Source organism: Castor canadensis, chromosome 19 (assembly GCF_047511655.1).
Source record: "Castor canadensis chromosome 19, mCasCan1.hap1v2, whole genome shotgun sequence".
NCBI classification, from domain to species: Eukaryota; Metazoa; Chordata; class Mammalia; order Rodentia; family Castoridae; genus Castor; species Castor canadensis.
This window is the reverse complement of record NC_133404.1, coordinates 9,388,371-9,406,278: the sequence shown is the minus strand read 5'-3', so window position 1 is coordinate 9,406,278 and position 17,908 is coordinate 9,388,371. Positions and strand designations below refer to the sequence as shown.

At 44.2% G+C, this 17,908-nt stretch overlaps 1 protein-coding gene across 8 annotated transcripts in view; it reads left to right on the top strand.

Moving 5' to 3' along the window:
* The window catches only part of Mthfs (methenyltetrahydrofolate synthetase), a 275,932-nt gene that overhangs the window by 122,341 nt on the left and 135,683 nt on the right, over window positions 1-17,908 (top strand). Inside the window, exon 4 of one of the 8 annotated variants that reach the window (XM_074061483.1) lies at window positions 8,655-17,899. The exons of the other annotated variants lie outside the window; for them this stretch is intronic. Within the exon in view, the coding sequence (XP_073917584.1) occupies window positions 8,655-8,756 (102 nt within the window). The 3' untranslated portion in view covers window positions 8,757-17,899. Of the gene's footprint in view, window positions 1-8,654; window positions 17,900-17,908 lie in introns of those variants that run through there. 8 annotated transcript variants of the gene reach the window in all.

Below are 17,908 nucleotides of genomic sequence, written 5' to 3'. Positions count from 1 at the left end.
AAGAGAGAGACTAGAAGATACACACACATATCCCACACTTGCGCTCTTACCATGTGATGACCTGAGCTGCCTGGGGGCCAAGAAGACCAGATGGGGCCCTTGGCCTTGGACCAGAACTGTGAAACCAAATAAACCTCTTTTCTTTAGAACTTTCCCAGTCTGTGGTATTGTACTATTAGCAATAGAAAACAGACTAATACTATATGCTCTAGAATGTTCCTTTATGAAATTAAGCACTGCCCCCCCCATGTCCTGGCCCACCTCTCAGAGATTCTGATGAAATTTGGTATTAATAAATAATGAAAGTAAATTAAACAATAAACCAATAAATCAAAAGTTGATTTGTTTTTTAACTTTGGTTGTTTTTTACCATTTTTTCTGTCTGCTTTTTTTTAAAGCAGTTTTACTACAAGTGCTTACAATGATTTTCTTCATATTCTATTTGGGATTCATAACAATTCTGGAATCTGCTTTGGTATCGTCTGTCCATTTTGGAAAATTCTGTTATTATCTGTATTAAAATTACTTCTGCATTTTCTCTTTCCCCCTCTCTAGGATGCCAATTACAGGTGTGTTGGGCCTGTTTGAGGTGTCCCACCAGGTCCTGTGCATGCGCCTCTCTTCCCCACGGTGCTTCCTGTCCATTGTCATCTCTCTGTTCTTTCAGTATGGAGGTTCTTTATTACCTGTCTTTGAGTTCACTAATCCTTTCATTAGCTGTGCCTACTTTGCTATTAAACCCTATTTAGTCTAGCTTTAATTATTTTTCAGATCTAGAATTTTCATTTGAGTTTTAAAAATAGATTTTGTACTTTGCTGAAATTCACTTTCATTTTGAAAGTTCCTGTGTATTCCAGTTCAGAGTCTCTTTGGATCTCTTTCTATGTCTGTTTTTTTCTTCTTGGTTTCTGGTCTTTCTCATCTCCCAGTATCCTTTGTTTATTTAAAAACATTTCCATTATTTTTTGTAACTATTTGTTACCTGTCAGATATTGTATAGGAAATTCGAAGAGAGAATTTGAGGCTCTGGATGAAGCTACCTTTCTCCTGAGGAGTTGGTTTTTGGCCTGTGTGTGTGTGATGAGGCCGGGAGAGCAGGTTGGGGGGAGGCGTGGGGATCATTATAATCCAGTTTAGGCTGGAGCAGATTTGAGCCCAGGCTTCAGTGTTTATAAACTCCAGTCTATTTCTGCTTCATCCTTCTTCCTAGGATTCTGAAGTTCCTTCTGAAAGTTTGGGGTACATACAAGAACCCCTTCTTCTTCAGGAGCCCTGAGCTCCTACTTTTGCTCCCTCAGCGGGTGGGACTACAAAACTTTGCTTACTTCTTAACATCTTAGTTGCCAGTTTCTGCTTCATTTCTCTTCTTAGTTTCTTCCTTGATCAAAAGGGTTTTCTTAGGAATCAGCAAATGGCTGTGTCAATATTAGGTTCACTTGTGTGCTTTCTCTCTGAGATCTTGGTGCTTTGAGACCTCACCACATTTGATAGTTCTCTGATCCTTTCCAACAGAATTTTTTTTTTTAAGAAACTATTTTGTTCTTGGTAGGAAGAGTTGATCTGAATAAATTAGTCTTATCACAAGCAGAAGTGGAACTCCTGATAATGGCTCTTTAATCTCCCCAGGTAATTTTAAAGTGAGACTCATTGGACAAAGCCAGCTCCTTACCACATCGTAAGAATCACCTGAGACCCTTATTTACACATGCTGGTCCTCTGCCTGACACACTGAACTAGAATTTCCAGAAGAAAAGACGGGTGACTTGTTGTTCCAGCCAGTGCCTTAGGCACACTTGGGCAGCGCAGAGTCAGTGGCTCTGTAGGGTCCTCCTTGCTCTGGTTGCCCAGTGACCCCCTTACCCAAGGACCTGCTTATACTGGCAAGGAGGAGCCTGGTGTTTTTTTTTTTAGGTGGGACTGGGGTCTGGGGTTTGAACTTAGGGCTTTGCATTGGTAAAGCAGACACCTACCACTCAAGCCACACCTCCAGTCCATTTTGCTCTGGTTATTTTTTTTCCTTTTTTTTTTTCTATTACTGTTGTATTGGTGGTACATTGTGACATTTACATAAGTTCTTAGAATATATCATAGTTGAATTCACCCTCTCGATCATTCTCCATTATCTCCTCTCCCCGGACTCCTGGAGTAGTTTCAACAGGTCTCATTTTTCCACTTACATACATGTGCACACAGTATTTGCACATATTCACGCTCTGGTTGTTTTGGAGATGGGGTCTTAGCCTCCCAGGTAGTTTAGGATTATAGGCATGAGCTACTGGCGTTCAGTTGAGCCTGGTTCTTAGTGGAGCAGCAACGGTAGCACTCTTCAAATCGATCTTTGCCTTCTGCAGCTCCTTGAGTAGAGCTTCTTTGCTGAATTATTTTCAATTTCTTCCATAGACATTTTAATCACAGATGAAAAATGATTGGTCTTTTGCCAGCAGTTCAGTGTAAGAGGAAGTTATTTGCCTCTTAGAGGTCTATTAATTTGCTCTGGCTTTCATGTAGAAGGCAGGGGTGTTGTAGCGGGACCTGGAGTCTGGAAGTTGGGGCGAGCCAGGGTCCTTGGGTAGCCCAGAAGTTGGAGGAGTCACATGGCACCTCCCTTCTTCCCTCTGCTAGTGTAAGTTTCCTGGCAGGCTTGAGTATATCTGCTTATCATCTTCCAAATAAGGCTCAGTTGCAGTTACCAGCAGTGGTAGGACTAGAGTACATTCCTTAGTCCTCTTCCTCCTCCCTCTTCCAGGGTGGTAGCCCCTCTTCCCCTTCTGCCCATCCCCCCAAATGCCTTCTGCCTTAGCTCTCTGCAGGATCACCTTTCAACAGAGGTGGAGTTCAGACAGGAGGGTCCATTGTCAAATTCCTTTTCTCTAACCATCTAGCAAGATTGTTCCCTTGGTCCCTGGTTCTCTCTGACTCCTGAGGATACATCCCATTTTGAAGGTCTCTGATTATACTAATCCCTGGGCTTCTCTTATTCTACCAAAATCAAGCAAAAACACTGAAGCATTGCCAGGTGGGAAAACAGCAAAGGATGTGAAGATGTGATTCATAAAGGAAGAGACATAAACAGCCATAAATATATGAGAAATTCTTAATTTGAAGTTTGGTTACCAGGTGAGTGGTAAAAAGAATCAGAATAATCATGTTGAGTTTGGGCTGTGATGTAGGGAAATGTTGTGGGAGTTAAGTCAGTTCTTCTGAGAACAAATTGGCAAAATGTAACCAAAATAGTATTACTTCCCATTGCCCTGCAATTCCACTTTCAGGAATTTATCCCAATGAAACGATGTAAGCTCATTTGCAGAACTGTGTACAAGGATGTTCGACGGGCGGCTGTTGAATAGCGGTAACTACTGCTGTCTAACAAAATACAGTCATAGGAACAGTAGAGGCCGGTACCAGTTGTCTACATGCTGCTATTAAAAAATCATTGGCAAATATTTAAAGAGGAGAGGGTTTATGCACTAAGGGTTTTTTTTTAAATAGTTTACAGAATAGTGTACACAATAATTGTCTTATGTGAGGAAACCACATGAGGAAAAAAATCAATGGAAAAATATATGTGAAAGTATTAGCATGGTTCTGTTTTATCATACACAAATCCCCAAAAAACATGATTATTAAAGAAGATCAGGCTGGGAGCTGGTGGTGCATGCCTATAATTCTAGCTACTTAGGAGGCAGAGATCAGGAGGATCGCAGTTCAAAGCTAGCCTGGGCAAATAGTTTATGAGACCCTATCTTGAAAATACCCAATACAAAAAAGGGCTGGCAGAGTGGCTCAAGTGGTAGAGCACCTGCCTGTCAAGTGTGAAGCCCTGAGTTCAAACCCCAGTACTGCCAAAATAAATAAGTAAATAAATAAAAATAAAGAAGATCAGAAGAAAATGAGTACTGATCCCTCTCATGTGGGAAGATGGGCCCACCTTCTGGTCCTAAATTTGCCTCTTGTTCTCTGTCAAGCTTTTCAGATCACATTGACTCTTTGAGGGGAAGTTTCCTCATCTGTAAAACAGAGGTGGCTCTTGCTTTGCCCAGTGCTTCTTGCTTCTGCTCAGTGCCTTGCTGATCCCTTTCCTAACCATTGTTTCATTTTGTCCTCAACCATACTTTGTAAGCTGTTGTCTATTTTATCAAGTGTTGATAATTGAGAAAGTCACCTTGTTTTTTATGTATTATAATACAAAACAAGCTTCCTAATAGATATTGGAGAGCAAAGAGTTAAAGGAACCAGAATGGTCTGGCTTTGACTGGCCTAGTGGTTTAAAGAAGCTGGGCGGGTGACCCACAGGTGGGGTCTGAAGTCAGTATCTGAGAATGGGGAGGTGGGTAGTAGGCCATGGCTGGGATGGCAGCAGGCCTGTGAGGAGTCTTGTAAACGCTGAAAAGCATGGATTGAGAGAGCTGATGCAGGGGCATGTCCTGGGAATGATGTCTTCCTGCTCAGCGTTCTGGTGGTCAGATTCCAGGACTGGGAGGCCCCAAAGAAAAGAGTAGGAGCCAACCAGTGGGGTCAGCTGGGCAAAGAAACTTGGATTTTTTTAAGGCTGGAAGTAGACATGACAGGCATTACTAAAGAGTCCCGAAACAAAGATTTGACACCTGCAGACTTGTGTGCAAGTTGCAAGTCTGCATTTATGCGAAATAGACAGTGATGGAGAACATGTAATGGATGAACCAATCTGGAGACAACCTGGATAAATGAACTCCTTACATACAAATTAAGGCATTTATTTCTGACTCACTAACAGGTGGAAGCCTCATCTTTAAAACTGATGTCCTGATCTGAGAGCTCCCCAGGTGATAATATCAGCCCTCACTGCCACGGCATAGCCTCTCCATAAAAACTTTTCCCTCTAACTGAAAACACAGCTTTCCTGCTACATGGTCATTGTTTGAGTCCTACTCTGCCCTGAGTTGAACTTCTAGGTTTATGGAAGAGGCTCAATATGAAACTGCAGATTGACTCTTTTATCACTATCCTTTTAATTACTGCACGTACTCAATTTTATTATCCAATTATGGGTAAGATTAAAGTTCATCAAACTACTTGTTTTATATGAAATTCCTTCATTTCCAAAAGATCAGTGGGACATTAAAGAACAAATGAAACAGTCCGTGGCAGCTTATCCAGGTTGATTTATCATTGATCTTCCATAAACAGCCAAACTGGTGCTGATACTTTCCCTAGCATAATAGGTCTACGTATACAGTGTACTGTATATCTTTTCATTTCAGCCTTGAAAAAAAATACAATATCTTCCCTGTGGGAGTCATAATTTCACTGAATGTATAGTGCTTAAGGCTCCACAGTGCCCAGCCAGTTTGTTACAGCAGATGGATGAGAGCCCACTGTTTCATGAAATTGCTTTTGAATACTGGCAGAATGACCTTTTCCCACTCTATCCCACCAAAATGCATTTAACTCCTTCTGCGGAAGAAGGAAAAATGCTGTGTGGACATGTGCTCCTGTAAGGCCCAGTTGAACACAGCCTTTAATATAGAGCCTTTTCTGACGTATTCCCCCATTCCCACCCCAGCAAAGGTAGTCTGTCTTCTCTCCTTCCAGAGAGGAAGCTAGAGGGAACTAAGACAATGTTGGGTGACATTGCCAAGGTCATGCAGCTGGTAGTTTGGAGCCAATGTTATAATTCAGGTCTGGCTGTCTGCAGAGCCTTTGCTACCTCCATGCCCCTGCAGTACAAAGGAAGATAGAGCAGTTGTGTCAAGTCAGTGGTAAAATGTGGGAGCAACTGGCTGTTGCTTCCCTTCCACTGTCCAGATCTGCCATTTGATTTTTTATGCACCTTGCCCTGACCAAAAACCCATAGGAGAGGGAATTCTGGGAAATGTACTTCAGCTTAACCAAGTTATCACATCAGAAAATCACTGTGGTCTGCTTCTGTCAACCCAGCAACCACATGCATCACCTTAACCCATACTTAGTCTGTATATAAAGACAGTAACAAAACCACGCTTTGCCTAACATGCTAAAAGAAACCCACAGGCAGCCAAACCAAAAAGAGTGTAACGTTCCTTTTTGTTATTGGGGTAATGTTTACTCTTCACCTACCTCCCCACCTACCTTGGCATATGTAACTGAAATACTGAGACATAAGGTTAATTGCTACCCATATATGTAGATTATAAAGGGAATGATAGAGAGGGAACACATTTATGGTTTATATGTATACAAACATATCAAAATAAGAAAGAGTCTTAAATACGATAATGCTTATGAATGTCAGCGGTCACATGGTCATAACTGATTACAACCACCTTCCTCCATAATCATTCAGTATTTCCTTTGCTTTTAGCAAGTATCCTGATGGTAGGTCTAGACCAAGAACCAGAAAACATTTTTTTTAAAGGGTCAGATAGTAAAACAGGCTAAGAAGGCTGTAAAGTCTTTGCCTCAACTACTTAACTGGATGTTGCTATGTTACAAGAAAACTTTATTTACACAAATAGGTGGAGGGTCAGAGTTAGCCTGTAGCTATAGTTTGCTGACCTAGGCCATTAGCAGTCCTGCATGAATGGGTGGTTGTAACTTTTCCATCCACTGTAATCACCTGATATGAGGCAAGCACCCCAGAGGATCACTTGTGTTCCAGAGGTGCCTCACTTCACCCTAATGTGTAGTACCAATCCATTTTCCCCTTCATAGTCAGGATCCACCATTTTAGCCAGTACAGCTACCTCCACCATGTGTTGACTCATTGGCAAGAGGAATCCAGAGAGTGGGTGGCAGCCTCCCCTTCCAGCTCAGTGGGCTGGCTGATGTGTCCTCTGGAAGCATTTTTCCCTTTGGAACTAACCTTTAGACCACAGAGCCTAAAGTCATTGTGATGAGAGACACTTCCTATTGGCTAAGGGCAGCTCTCCATTCTGCCCATCCCCCAGCCCTTGGCAACCACCATTTCACTTTCTGTCTCTATGAATTTTATTTCTTTAGTTACTTGCATACATAGATTCATATAGTATTTGTTCATTGCTGACTGCCCTATTTCACCTAGCACAATGTCATCCAGGTTTTTCACATAGTAGCACATGTCACAATTTCCTTTCTTTGCAGGCTGGGTTGTACTCAGTGGTAGAGAACGTGCCTAATATGTATGAGACCCTGGGTCCGATCTCTACCACCATAAAAAAGTTTTCCTTCCTTTTCAAGGCTGAATAATATCCTATTGTTTGTATACACTACATTTTGCTTTTCCATTCATCTGTTGGTACACTTGGGTTCCTTCCCCCAATTAACTGTTGTGAATAATGCTGCTATGAACATTTGTGCACCATTATGTGTTTGAATCTGTGTTTTCACTTCTTTTGGATACATGCCCCAAAGTAGAATGTCCAGATCATGTTTAGTTTTTGAGAAACCATATCATTTCACATGACTACACCATTCCCACTACCGTCACAAACTACTTCTATTTTTTGACAATAGCTATTTTAATGAGTGTGAAGTGGTATTTCGTTTTGGTTTTGGTTTTCATGAAATATAAATTTGTTTCAACATGTCCAATATGATAGGCTCAGCGTCCTTAGGAGGCCTCCCAGTGGAGGTGTTAGGCTGACAGCTGGTGTCAGAGGCTGGAAGTAGAAGAGAGGGAGGGCAAGAGGTTATGTTTGAGTCACCTGCACTCAGGTAATTGTGCAACCTGGCTCAGAGGAAGTCAGAGAGAGTTAGGAGGCAGGGGACTGGGTCCAGTGGAAATCAACTGAAGAAAGGTGGGGCAGGAGAGGAAGGAACACTAACTTCCTGGTGTGGAAGATCCCAGTGCCTACGGGGAAAAGCTGGGGACTGTGCTGTAGAAGCCCAGACCAGAAGCCATTTTGAGGAGGGAGGACATGGTCCCTGTGTCAGGAAAGCCTGTGAGGTCAGGTGAGCTCAGGTAGCTTGGATCACACAGACATGTAGAAGGGATTCAAGGAGCTGAGGCTCCATCAAATGTGCTGTGGGGCTGGACCCATAATGGAAGGTTTGCCCTATAGCCATAGAGGTTACATTCAGGGTTGTCTTCCCAGCTTGCAGCTGGGTGGGGGTCTACAGAAGCACCCATTGCCCTTTCTTGTCACTTTGGACCTTGGGGAAGCCTCCTCCCAGACTAGAGAGTCAACAAAATCGCTGGGTCCAAAAGAGGGAGCTCCTGAAAATTGGTACAACCCTAGTTGGCTCTGTGAGTATCCTCATATCTAAAAATGTTGGTCCTTTACATGTAATGTAAATCCTAGTGAAGCCTATTCAGGACTGGTGGAGCTGCTAAAAGGAGAAACCAAGAGTCCAGATTTCTTTTGGCTCTTGGTTTTGCTGTTCTTTACAAGTGGCGTTTATCTGCATGGTTGCAAGATGGCTGCTTTTCCTCCAGCTATCATTTCCTATTTTCCAGCTCAGAGGAAGTGAGAAATGCAAAGGCACAGGCATATGCCAACTGAGTCAGTTTTGTTTTTCACAACTGTTCATGCAGTAGCCTCTGTTTACATTTCATTGGCCAGACGGGTTTCCCTGGTCACGTCTGCTGCAAAGGAATTGAGAGGTGTTTTTAGTTAGATATATTGCTGCACTGAACAAAATCAGGGTTCTACTGATGGTATAGAATATTGAGAGGAGGGAATGGATGTTAGCTAAACCACCACAATGTTTACCAACAGGACAATGTGGGGAGAGGAGGAGGAAGAGCACGAGAGAACAAGGCCACAGATACTCCAGCAGTGCTCATTATAAAACCAAGATGTCATGTCAGGAGTTTCTAAATGGTGCATGAACTATTTTTACCTCTGTCTAAATGGTTCTTCCTTGACTCAGCAAATACCCCAAATGTTTTCTGCTCCTCTAACTTGTACCCTCCTTTGAATCTTCTTTACAAATGCCCAACTCATGAAACCATAACATTTTCCTTTATTTATACACAATTCTTTCTGACTGTTTAGGAAAAGAATAAAGAAGCCTAATTAAAAAAAATACATAATTATCCAAAGACTACATTAATTCTACTTTGGCATCCCAACAGGGAATTCCATCCTGGCGAATTCACGATCACCTAGCCTGGAGAACTGAAATGACGAAAACATCACAGGAGAGCATTTTGAATTAGTGATCAGTTTTCGCAGTTCTCTTGGCTTTATTCCATACACTGAGCACACATAAAGCAGATGGAGAGCAGGAGTTACGGGAGTTTAACGTCCTGGAGACATTGGAGACTGCAGGCCCTTTCTGAAGAGGTGTCTGTGGAGCTCAGGGGCAGTGGCTCCCCCCAGAAAGAGCTCGTGGGAGGAACTTGAGGAATGAATAATTCGAATCCCTGCTGGTCCTTTTACAAGGAGGTTTGCAAGTTTAAATACCATGCTGTCTCCTCCATCCTGCTGAATTGGCAGGTGGCTCCCTTAAATGCCCTTCCCTCTGATAATTACTATATTGGCAGGGGCTCCCTGGAACCTTGAGAACTTCTGACTTTCCAGGAGAAATCTGCAGAGATGCATGCCCCATTTGGGCTTCCCTTGTGCATGTGATGCTGATGGGTACAAGGTGCCCTGGGATCCGCCCCTGCCTGTGTGTTGTATCTTGCCCTCTGCTCTGTCCCACCACAGGTACTGCCATGAATGACCTTTCTCTCCTGGAATGCTCTCCTCCCCCTTTCCCAGCCTCCCAAGCATGGTGGACACCCCTCTTCATCCAACAGAACTCTGCTCATTGCCCTGTCCTCCAGGAAGACCCCCAACCTCCTTTTCCTGCTGTATGTCAAGGCCTCCTTTTGCCCCTCTGCTGCTCCCTGTGCTATTCATTCCTAGAACTTACTGCAGATTGTGATGAAAATAAGTTGCTTAGCGAGGGACCAGTGGCTCATGCCTGTAATCCTCTGGGAGGCAGAGATCAAGAGGATCATGGTTTGAGGCCAACCCAGGCAAATATTTCATGAGACTTCATCTCCAAAATAACCAGAGCAAAATGAACTGGAGGTGTGAATCAAGTGGTAGAGTTCCGGCCTAGCCAACAAGCATGAAGCCCTGAGTTCAAACCCCAGTCTCCACTCCCCCCTGCAAAATAAAACAAAATGAGTTGTTTAATGTTCAATTCTCCTTCTAGGTTGGAAGCCCCACATGGGGAGGGCAGGCACCATGCCTGGCTTTGCCCAAGGTCCTATCTCCAGAGCCTTGCTTACTGCTTGGCACAGTAGGCTCTTTAACTAAAAGTCTTCCCCTCAAACCTGTGGGACAGAGTTTACAATTTCCACTTTATAGATGTGAGGCCCAGAGAAGTTCAGTGACTTACCTGAAGTCACACAGCTTGTAAGAGGTTGAGCTGGAATTCATGTCCTCATTTCCCTGTTCAGTGCCTTGCTTTTTCAATTGACTAGTCCAGTAGCAGCTGCCCCCTGGGGAGTGGCCCACAGCCATCCTGCTGAGGTGCAGGTGGTACCAGCTGGGTCTTAACACTAAGGAGCTTCCTGCAGTTGAGCAGTCCTGTGGCCTCCCACTCCCTATATTTGTGATGGTAGCCTTGCTCTTTGCCTGGTTGGTATTCCCTGGGTTCCTTTGGTCAGGGATTTCCACGCTGTAGGTTGGTAAAAGAATTTACCAAGACGAGTCAAAAGAAAGAGCTTTATCAACACAAAGCAAAGTAAAAGTGTCAACAGTGCTGGTGGGGTCTATGATCAGAAGACTTCCAAATTCTTTGTGTCCCTGTGGGAAGAATCCATGGCAGGACACATAGGTATAAATGGAGTTTATTAAAATTATGGAAGGAAAATACAAAGGGGAGCATGGCAGGCCCAGGTGGTATCTGGAGGCCTAAAAAGTGTGCTTTTGCTCTTCATGTGCTTTTAAAACATATGCTAACCTAGGGGAAGGGGAGAACCAGCTGATTCCCGTCCAATAATCAATGAGTGGGGAGGGGCGTGGGTGGTTCCCCTCCAGGTGAGGGCAGTTCCTGAGCCAAGGCATGGTTAATGTAAGATATAATATTTTTCTATTAGTTCTGAACTTTCCCTAATTTTAGCCTGCCTCAAAAGCAAAGCACCTCTAGATGGAAAGGTGGGCAGGCCCAAGAAGGATCCCTGCCCTGGGGTCCCAAGACCTCAAGCTTTTATTGGGGTCTGCAGACGTGGGGGTGGTCAGTCCTGAAAACGGGGTTATATGTTAACTCCTTCTACATGTCAGGCCAGGGGAGTTTTTGGCCTTGGATAGCTAGGCTGGGGCTGTTACTTTCTGCCGGCTCCAGGGGTTGTGTGTCACAAGACTTCTGTTATGTCAGCAGTCCAGAGTGTGATTTCCTATCAGAATTCAAGACTGATTCTTCATTTTTCAATTCACCTGGGTCTTGGTATTTTGTTCCTGCTAGACCTCCTTAAAGGGGACTTTGCTGAACCCCCTTGTTCTGCCTCAGACCCAGGTGGGTATATGAAGACACACCATGAGGCCCCTTTCTGCAGCTGGGCCAAGCCCTGCAGTGCTGAGCCATACTCTTCCCTTTCCCTGACCAGATTCTTCTCTGGACCCCAGCACCAGTAGGACTCCATCCCTTGTTGCTTTGGGACAGTTTTGAGCTTAGGGCAAATTCACTTGATGTTGGCTGGGCCCCTGCCCCTGCCCTAGATTGTGTGTGGCTTTGTCCACCCACTGTGGGTGCTGGTTACATGGTGGTCCAGGGACCCTTGCCACCAACATGGCCTCTCTAGCCTGGGTAGCCTGGCACACTGTGGACAAGCAGATGGTTTTGGAATGTGGTGAGGTTCTCTCCAGGGCAGGGAGAGACAACTGGATTGGGTATTACTTGGAGTCACTTTGTCATTGGAGATGTACCAGGTGCATCCTTAGAGCCCTGGCAGAGTGGCAGCAGCATGGCCAGACAGGCTTTGAGCTGCAGCGTGGATCTGTGTCTCCTGGCTGGGGAAGGATGTAGGACAGGGACTGGAGGGGCCTGGCAGACCAGTGGAGGAAAGCCAATGTGAGCGTCTGGTCACGTTCTCTCTCCCTTTGCTGCCAATCTTCAACCCCATTTCTAAAAAGTCATGCAACTAATGTCATCGAGTGCCTGATATGCTCCATGCCAGGTGCTTGGTTTCAGGGATCCAGGCCCTGCTCTTCTGGAATTTCAGTCTAACCGGGGAGATGCTCTAGAGAGGGGCACATCCCCCAGGCAGGTATGAACCTTCCCTGTGTCAACGAGAGAACTCAGAATGATGAAGGTCTTCTCTAAGGAGGTGGGACTCAGAGAGCTGGAGGAGGGCCTCTGGTGAGAAGATGAGGATGTAGCTTTTCAAAGGACCAGCAAGAAGTAACAGAGAAGGGAGGAAGGATGTCCAGGATGGGGACAGAAACTACTAGATCCCACCATGAGGGGTGGCAAGAGTGGTGAGATCCCAGGGACACAGTGAGAAAGTCTCTGTGGATTTCCATGATGAACCACTGGGCCGAGAAGGCTTCTCCTATGTGGGCTGAGGTCAAATGGAGGAGAGTGGATGGTGATGATGACAGTGACCATTGGCACCGTCACACTTGTCACTAACAGTTTACAGTGTTCACTTGGTGCCAGATGCTGCTCCAAGGACTCCAAGAATCCTCCTTAGGAAAGAAGGGTGAATGGCAAGGGGCAGGGACACTTACCAAGGCTTTCAGGGTTTTACTTGGAGCCAGCACAAAGGGAAGGCCAGCAGCTTCTCTCTCTGTCTGTCTCTCTGACTCTCCGTCCCTCCTTCCCTGCCCCCTCCTCCCTCTCTCTCTCCTCTCTCTCTTACACACATATGTACACACATGCACATACACACATAAAAGCATTTTATAAGTCTGTTCAGATCCTCAAATGCTGCACGTGAAGCTCAGGTGACTTAAGAGATTGGAAGGCTAATGTAATCAGAATACTTTGTCTTTTACCTACTTTTTATTTTTATATGCTGGGAACCCCAAACCGATATTCTTTATGACCAAATTAAATTTTACTTGTTTGTTTTTTAAAGAGCTACTAAGGTAGGCAGTAGATTGAGAACAGCTGTCTTCAGAGACAGATTCATCATTTGCTTTATGAGAGAGCAGAGAGACCAGGACACAGTCATTTCATGCTGTACTGTACTGGGGTATTTTTCTTTCAGCTGAGTGGACTGTGTGTATTTTCTTAATATCGAGGCAGACGTAGAACACGTGAAAAAGCTGTGCTTTTATTTCAGAGTCAGTCTTCATTGAGTCTTTGAAGAGTTGTTCAGAACAGCAGTAGGCACTTGTCTCTGCCACATGACCTTGAGGAAAGGAGACTATCCACCCTTAAGGAGTTAACTTGGGATTCAGGAACAGATAAGCACTTTGCACACATCCCACCCAGGAAATGATTGAGACACACAGCTTCCTTGTCTATAAAGTGAGGTAACAATATTCTCGGGATGACTGAGGGGATTAAATGAGATAGAGCACCCTCCAGGGTCTTGAGACTGTCACTTACATGCACGCTGACATGGGGACACATTCACGGTCACTTCTGGAAGTGCTCACATGGACACACATGCATATGTCCACACACACATAGATTTGCTGAAATTTTGAAAAGAAACAAGTTTTAGGGAGGTGTTTGTTAGCTTTGGGTTTATTTGGTGCCAAGGTGAACTGGACTCAAAGGAAAATGAGCCCACTTCCCAGTCTGCCCAATAAACATCCAACTCTGCCTTTGGTGGCTTTCCGGCTGAACCTCAGTTGTCTTTGATTCCCCAGCTCATTGTGGCAGCTCTGTTACCACATAGCATTTAGGATGCTATCCATTATCTTTCTCAGGCCCCTAGACTGCCTGGTTTTGCCCCCTCCTCCTTCTCTGGCCTCATTTTCCTGCATTCTTCCTCTCACCAGGCTCCAGCCATATTCACCCATGCTTGGAGAGTGCCACACTCTTTCCTGCCTCAGGGGCCTTGCATATGCTTCACCATCTGCTTAGAGTTTCCCTCCCCTTCACTTGGCCACCCTTATTCAGCCTCTGAATACTTTCAACTGAGATTCAGATTACTGTTTGTAATTGCTACTTTGTCCTTGTGATGATTTGAGTTGGACTTCTCCACCAGAGCTCAGCGGGAGCTCTGGCAGGACAAGTCTTTCTTGTTCATCACTATACCTGCCACATTCAGTACAAGGTCTTCATAGAATGGGTGCTCAAAATGACAATTTTGTGACTAAATGAAAAAGAGACAGTTGCAAGTGCAGGTAGAACTGAGAGCTCTCCCGTTTGGGCTCTCTTTCCACCTGAAATGGCCCTTTTTGCACTTTCTGTTTTGGATTCCAACCCGCCCAGAACTCAGCTCTGTGTTTGTGAACTCAGCTTTGCAGGCCTTGCATCCTTGCCCTCAGGTCTTGGGTCCAGCAGGAGTAGGCCACATGTCAAAAGTCAGGAGCTGCAGCTCTGTCTCTTGTCCACAGCAGGCTGTGAGTGCTGAGAATCTAACACGCACCCCAGCTTCTCACCCGAGTCAGACTCCATCAGCTCCCTCAGGCCTGGGTGAGATAACCCTGGGGAGTGTCTTTTACCCCATTTCCCAGATGCCCCTATGGCATTCAGCACCTGTCAGCTGGGTTTTATAATACATTCTTTACTAGCTGGCTTCTCTTCCCTTGATGTCTCCACTGATTTGTCTCAGAGTTGGTGCAAGTAAGACAGGTACAATTCCCACCTAAGTCATGTGCTGAACAACCCACTGCATAAACCATGGCAGTCTCATAAGATGCTGCTGCTGAGAAATACCTGTTGCCTAGCAACGTTGGAGCCATGACAGCATTGTAGTGTGAAGTGTTACTCACCTGTCTGCAGTAATGCTGGCACAAACAGACCCACCTCGCTACCAGTCCTGTGAAAGTATAGCAGTACAATTGCGTACCGTTGATAATACTTGACAAGGGTAGTGAACAGCTATGGTACTGGTTTATGTATTTACTATAATAGGCTTTTTTCTTTCTTTTGTACTATAATAGACTTTTTATCCTTACTTTAGCGCGTGCTCCTGCTTATTAGCAGTGTTTACTGCACAACAGCATGGGTTACACCAGCCACAGCCTCACCCATCTCACGTTTACTGCATCTCCACATTGTTCCGTTTTCCCTTGTGCTTGATCTCATGTTGCTTTGTTCACTATGGCCCACGGAACTCCAGGTTATGCCATGTGGACATACATAGACCATATAGACCTATAAAGACTATATAGCATATACATATACTATAGAGACTGTACAGCTCAGGCATGTATTGTGTTGTACCTCTAAGTGTGTAAGTGCACTCTGTTATGTTCACACAATGACAAAATTGCATAGTGACACATTTTTCTACTGTTCAGCAATGTGGACTGAACTACACTGTTCCATGATTATTTTTGCTACCTAAGGAACACAATCATAATATCCTCTGTACAGGTTTGTTCTTCATTTTATAGAGAGGGAAGCAGAGGTACATAGGTAAAGTAATTTGCCTAGTGCAAAACAGCTAATCAGGTGGAGCTCTGGTTTTGGCCCAGGGTATGTCCTTTCTTTCACCAGGACCCTCAAGGCTGGGCAAAATCCATATGAAGCAGACAATTGTGTATAGACAGAGCTGACTGCAAGGCCCAGGTTGTGAAGGATGTGTTTGAGTCCAACCTCTCTACTTGTAGAGAAAAGTGTGCAGGTGATCAAGCACATGCAGTCACACGTATCCCCAGAGATGCACAGTCCCACAAATGCCAACACGTACACTTCTTAGACCACACGTGCATGAACACCTGCACCCATTGCCAGCACTTGCAGTTTCCTACTGGAAAGCATGTCCTAGCCAGCATCACACCTTGGGGCTTTCAGAACTGGGTATTTCCTTGGATGATCTGGGTCAGCCTCCTGCATCTTTTCTGTCCAGACACTGAAGCAGCATAGAATGAGGCCTTGTCACTCAGAAGGGCCACTAACCAGCTACAGAGCCCACTGTTGGGGGTCCTGGAATGATGACAGAATTTTCAAAATGGGATGATGAGGAGGGTATTTTGGACATTTTGAGGTTTAAAATGACAGAGTAGAATGAATAGGCTCTTTCTGTCTTATAACTATGTTTATCATGATGCAAACACTTGAATGCTTCCCTGCTGGTCCTCTTGAATGACATTCCCAGCATTGGACAGAATTGTAATGCAGAGCACTAGGCTGTGGCTGATGATGGCCCGTGGGGTCTGGCTGCCTACCCACACTGCTGTTCCTCAGCATGTGCAGTGTGAGCAGATATTCAGGGCAGGCACAGCATGGAGCTGTCACATGGGTCCAAGGACCAAGAGGCAGGAGCCACTTGCTCAGGAGCGTGGGAGTTAGATGACGTCCCCCCTTGTGCTGGAAACATATAGACCTGTCAGACTGCTACAGTCTAAGCAAGGGTGGTGCTAGAAGTGACTTCCTCCCCAGTGGAATAATCCCAGAGAACTGAACTTTAAGTTATGTGATCTGAAAGACAAACATTGAGACCATTCTGCCAGGAGCATCTGAATTTAGAGGATCACTCCAGGATGATGAGCTCAGTCCTGGAATGGACACGGTAGAAGTCGGATGGCAAATAGCACTGAAGCTGCCTGCTATGATATTAGGAGAATAGCAAGCCAAAAATTAGCATTTCAGAAGGGAGTAAGTCCTCTGAATGCGATATTAGATTTTATGATACTATGTTTCTAAGTAGTTAGGACTTCCTGACTTACTTAAGAAACTTTTTTTTCATTAAAAATGTATTAGAGTTCTTTTAGTTGAAAGTAAGAGAAATCATGGCAAACTTACTAAGGGTGATGTTTTATAAGTGAGGAAAGATGACCTGATAGGTGTTTTCTCCTTCCTTTTCTCAGAGGGCTAGCAAGAGGCTAGCTACTCCAGTTTGAAGGCCAGGAAAAAATAGAAGTTTTAAAGCATTAGTTTATTGTGGTGATTCACATATGATAAAACTTATCAAATTAAGAAGTAATATTTAATGAGCTTTGACAAAGATACATAGTCATGTAGCCCCCACCACAATCATGATACAAAACACTTCTGTCACCCCCAAATTCCCTGGTGCTCCTTAGTTGCCAGTTCTTGCCCCTTGAGGAGTTTCTGGTATCAGTGGTCTGCTTTCTGTTATGGTTTTGCTTTTGTAAATGGAGGCTTTAGTATATGTTGGCATCTGACTTCTTTCATTTAGCACAATGCTTCTGAGATCCATCGTGCTCTTGCCTGTATCCATAGTTCTTCCTCTTTACTGCTGAGCAGTATTGTACTATATAGGCAGGTGTACCACAGTTTAGCTGCTGTGGCTAGATATTGGAATTCCATTTCTGAATAAGGTATGTGTCTTGTGTGAACTTATGTTTCCCTAACTTGTGGGTAAATAATTGCTGGATTGCAACACTAAGTGCGTGTTTCATTCTATAAGGAACTATCAGACTTTCCTAAAGTGGATATTCCATTTTGCATTTCCACCAGCAATGTATGAGTTTTAGTAGTTCCACATCCTTGCCAACACTTGATATTATCACTCCTTAATTTTAGCCATTTTAATGAGCATGTAGGGATATGTCAATTTTTTTTTTTTGTGGTATGGGGTTTGAATTCAGGGACTCCCACTTGCTAAGCAGGTTCTCTACCACTTGAGCCATGCCTCCAGCCCCTATCAATGTGGTTTAATGTACATTTCCCTAATCATCAAAGATCTCAAGCATCTTCTCATGTACTGACCATTTATCTGTTTTCTTTGGTGAAGTGACTATTCAAACTATTTTCCCATTTAAAAAAATTAGAGCTTTCTCTTTTATCATTTAGATAAAATAGTTTTTTTAGACATATGTCCTTTATCAGACACATGTTGCAAAAGTGTTTTCTTCTAACCTGCACTTGCCTTCTCATGTTTTCAACAGTGTCTTTTACTTACAATGTTTTATTGTTTACATTATTTTTTGCTAAATCTTAT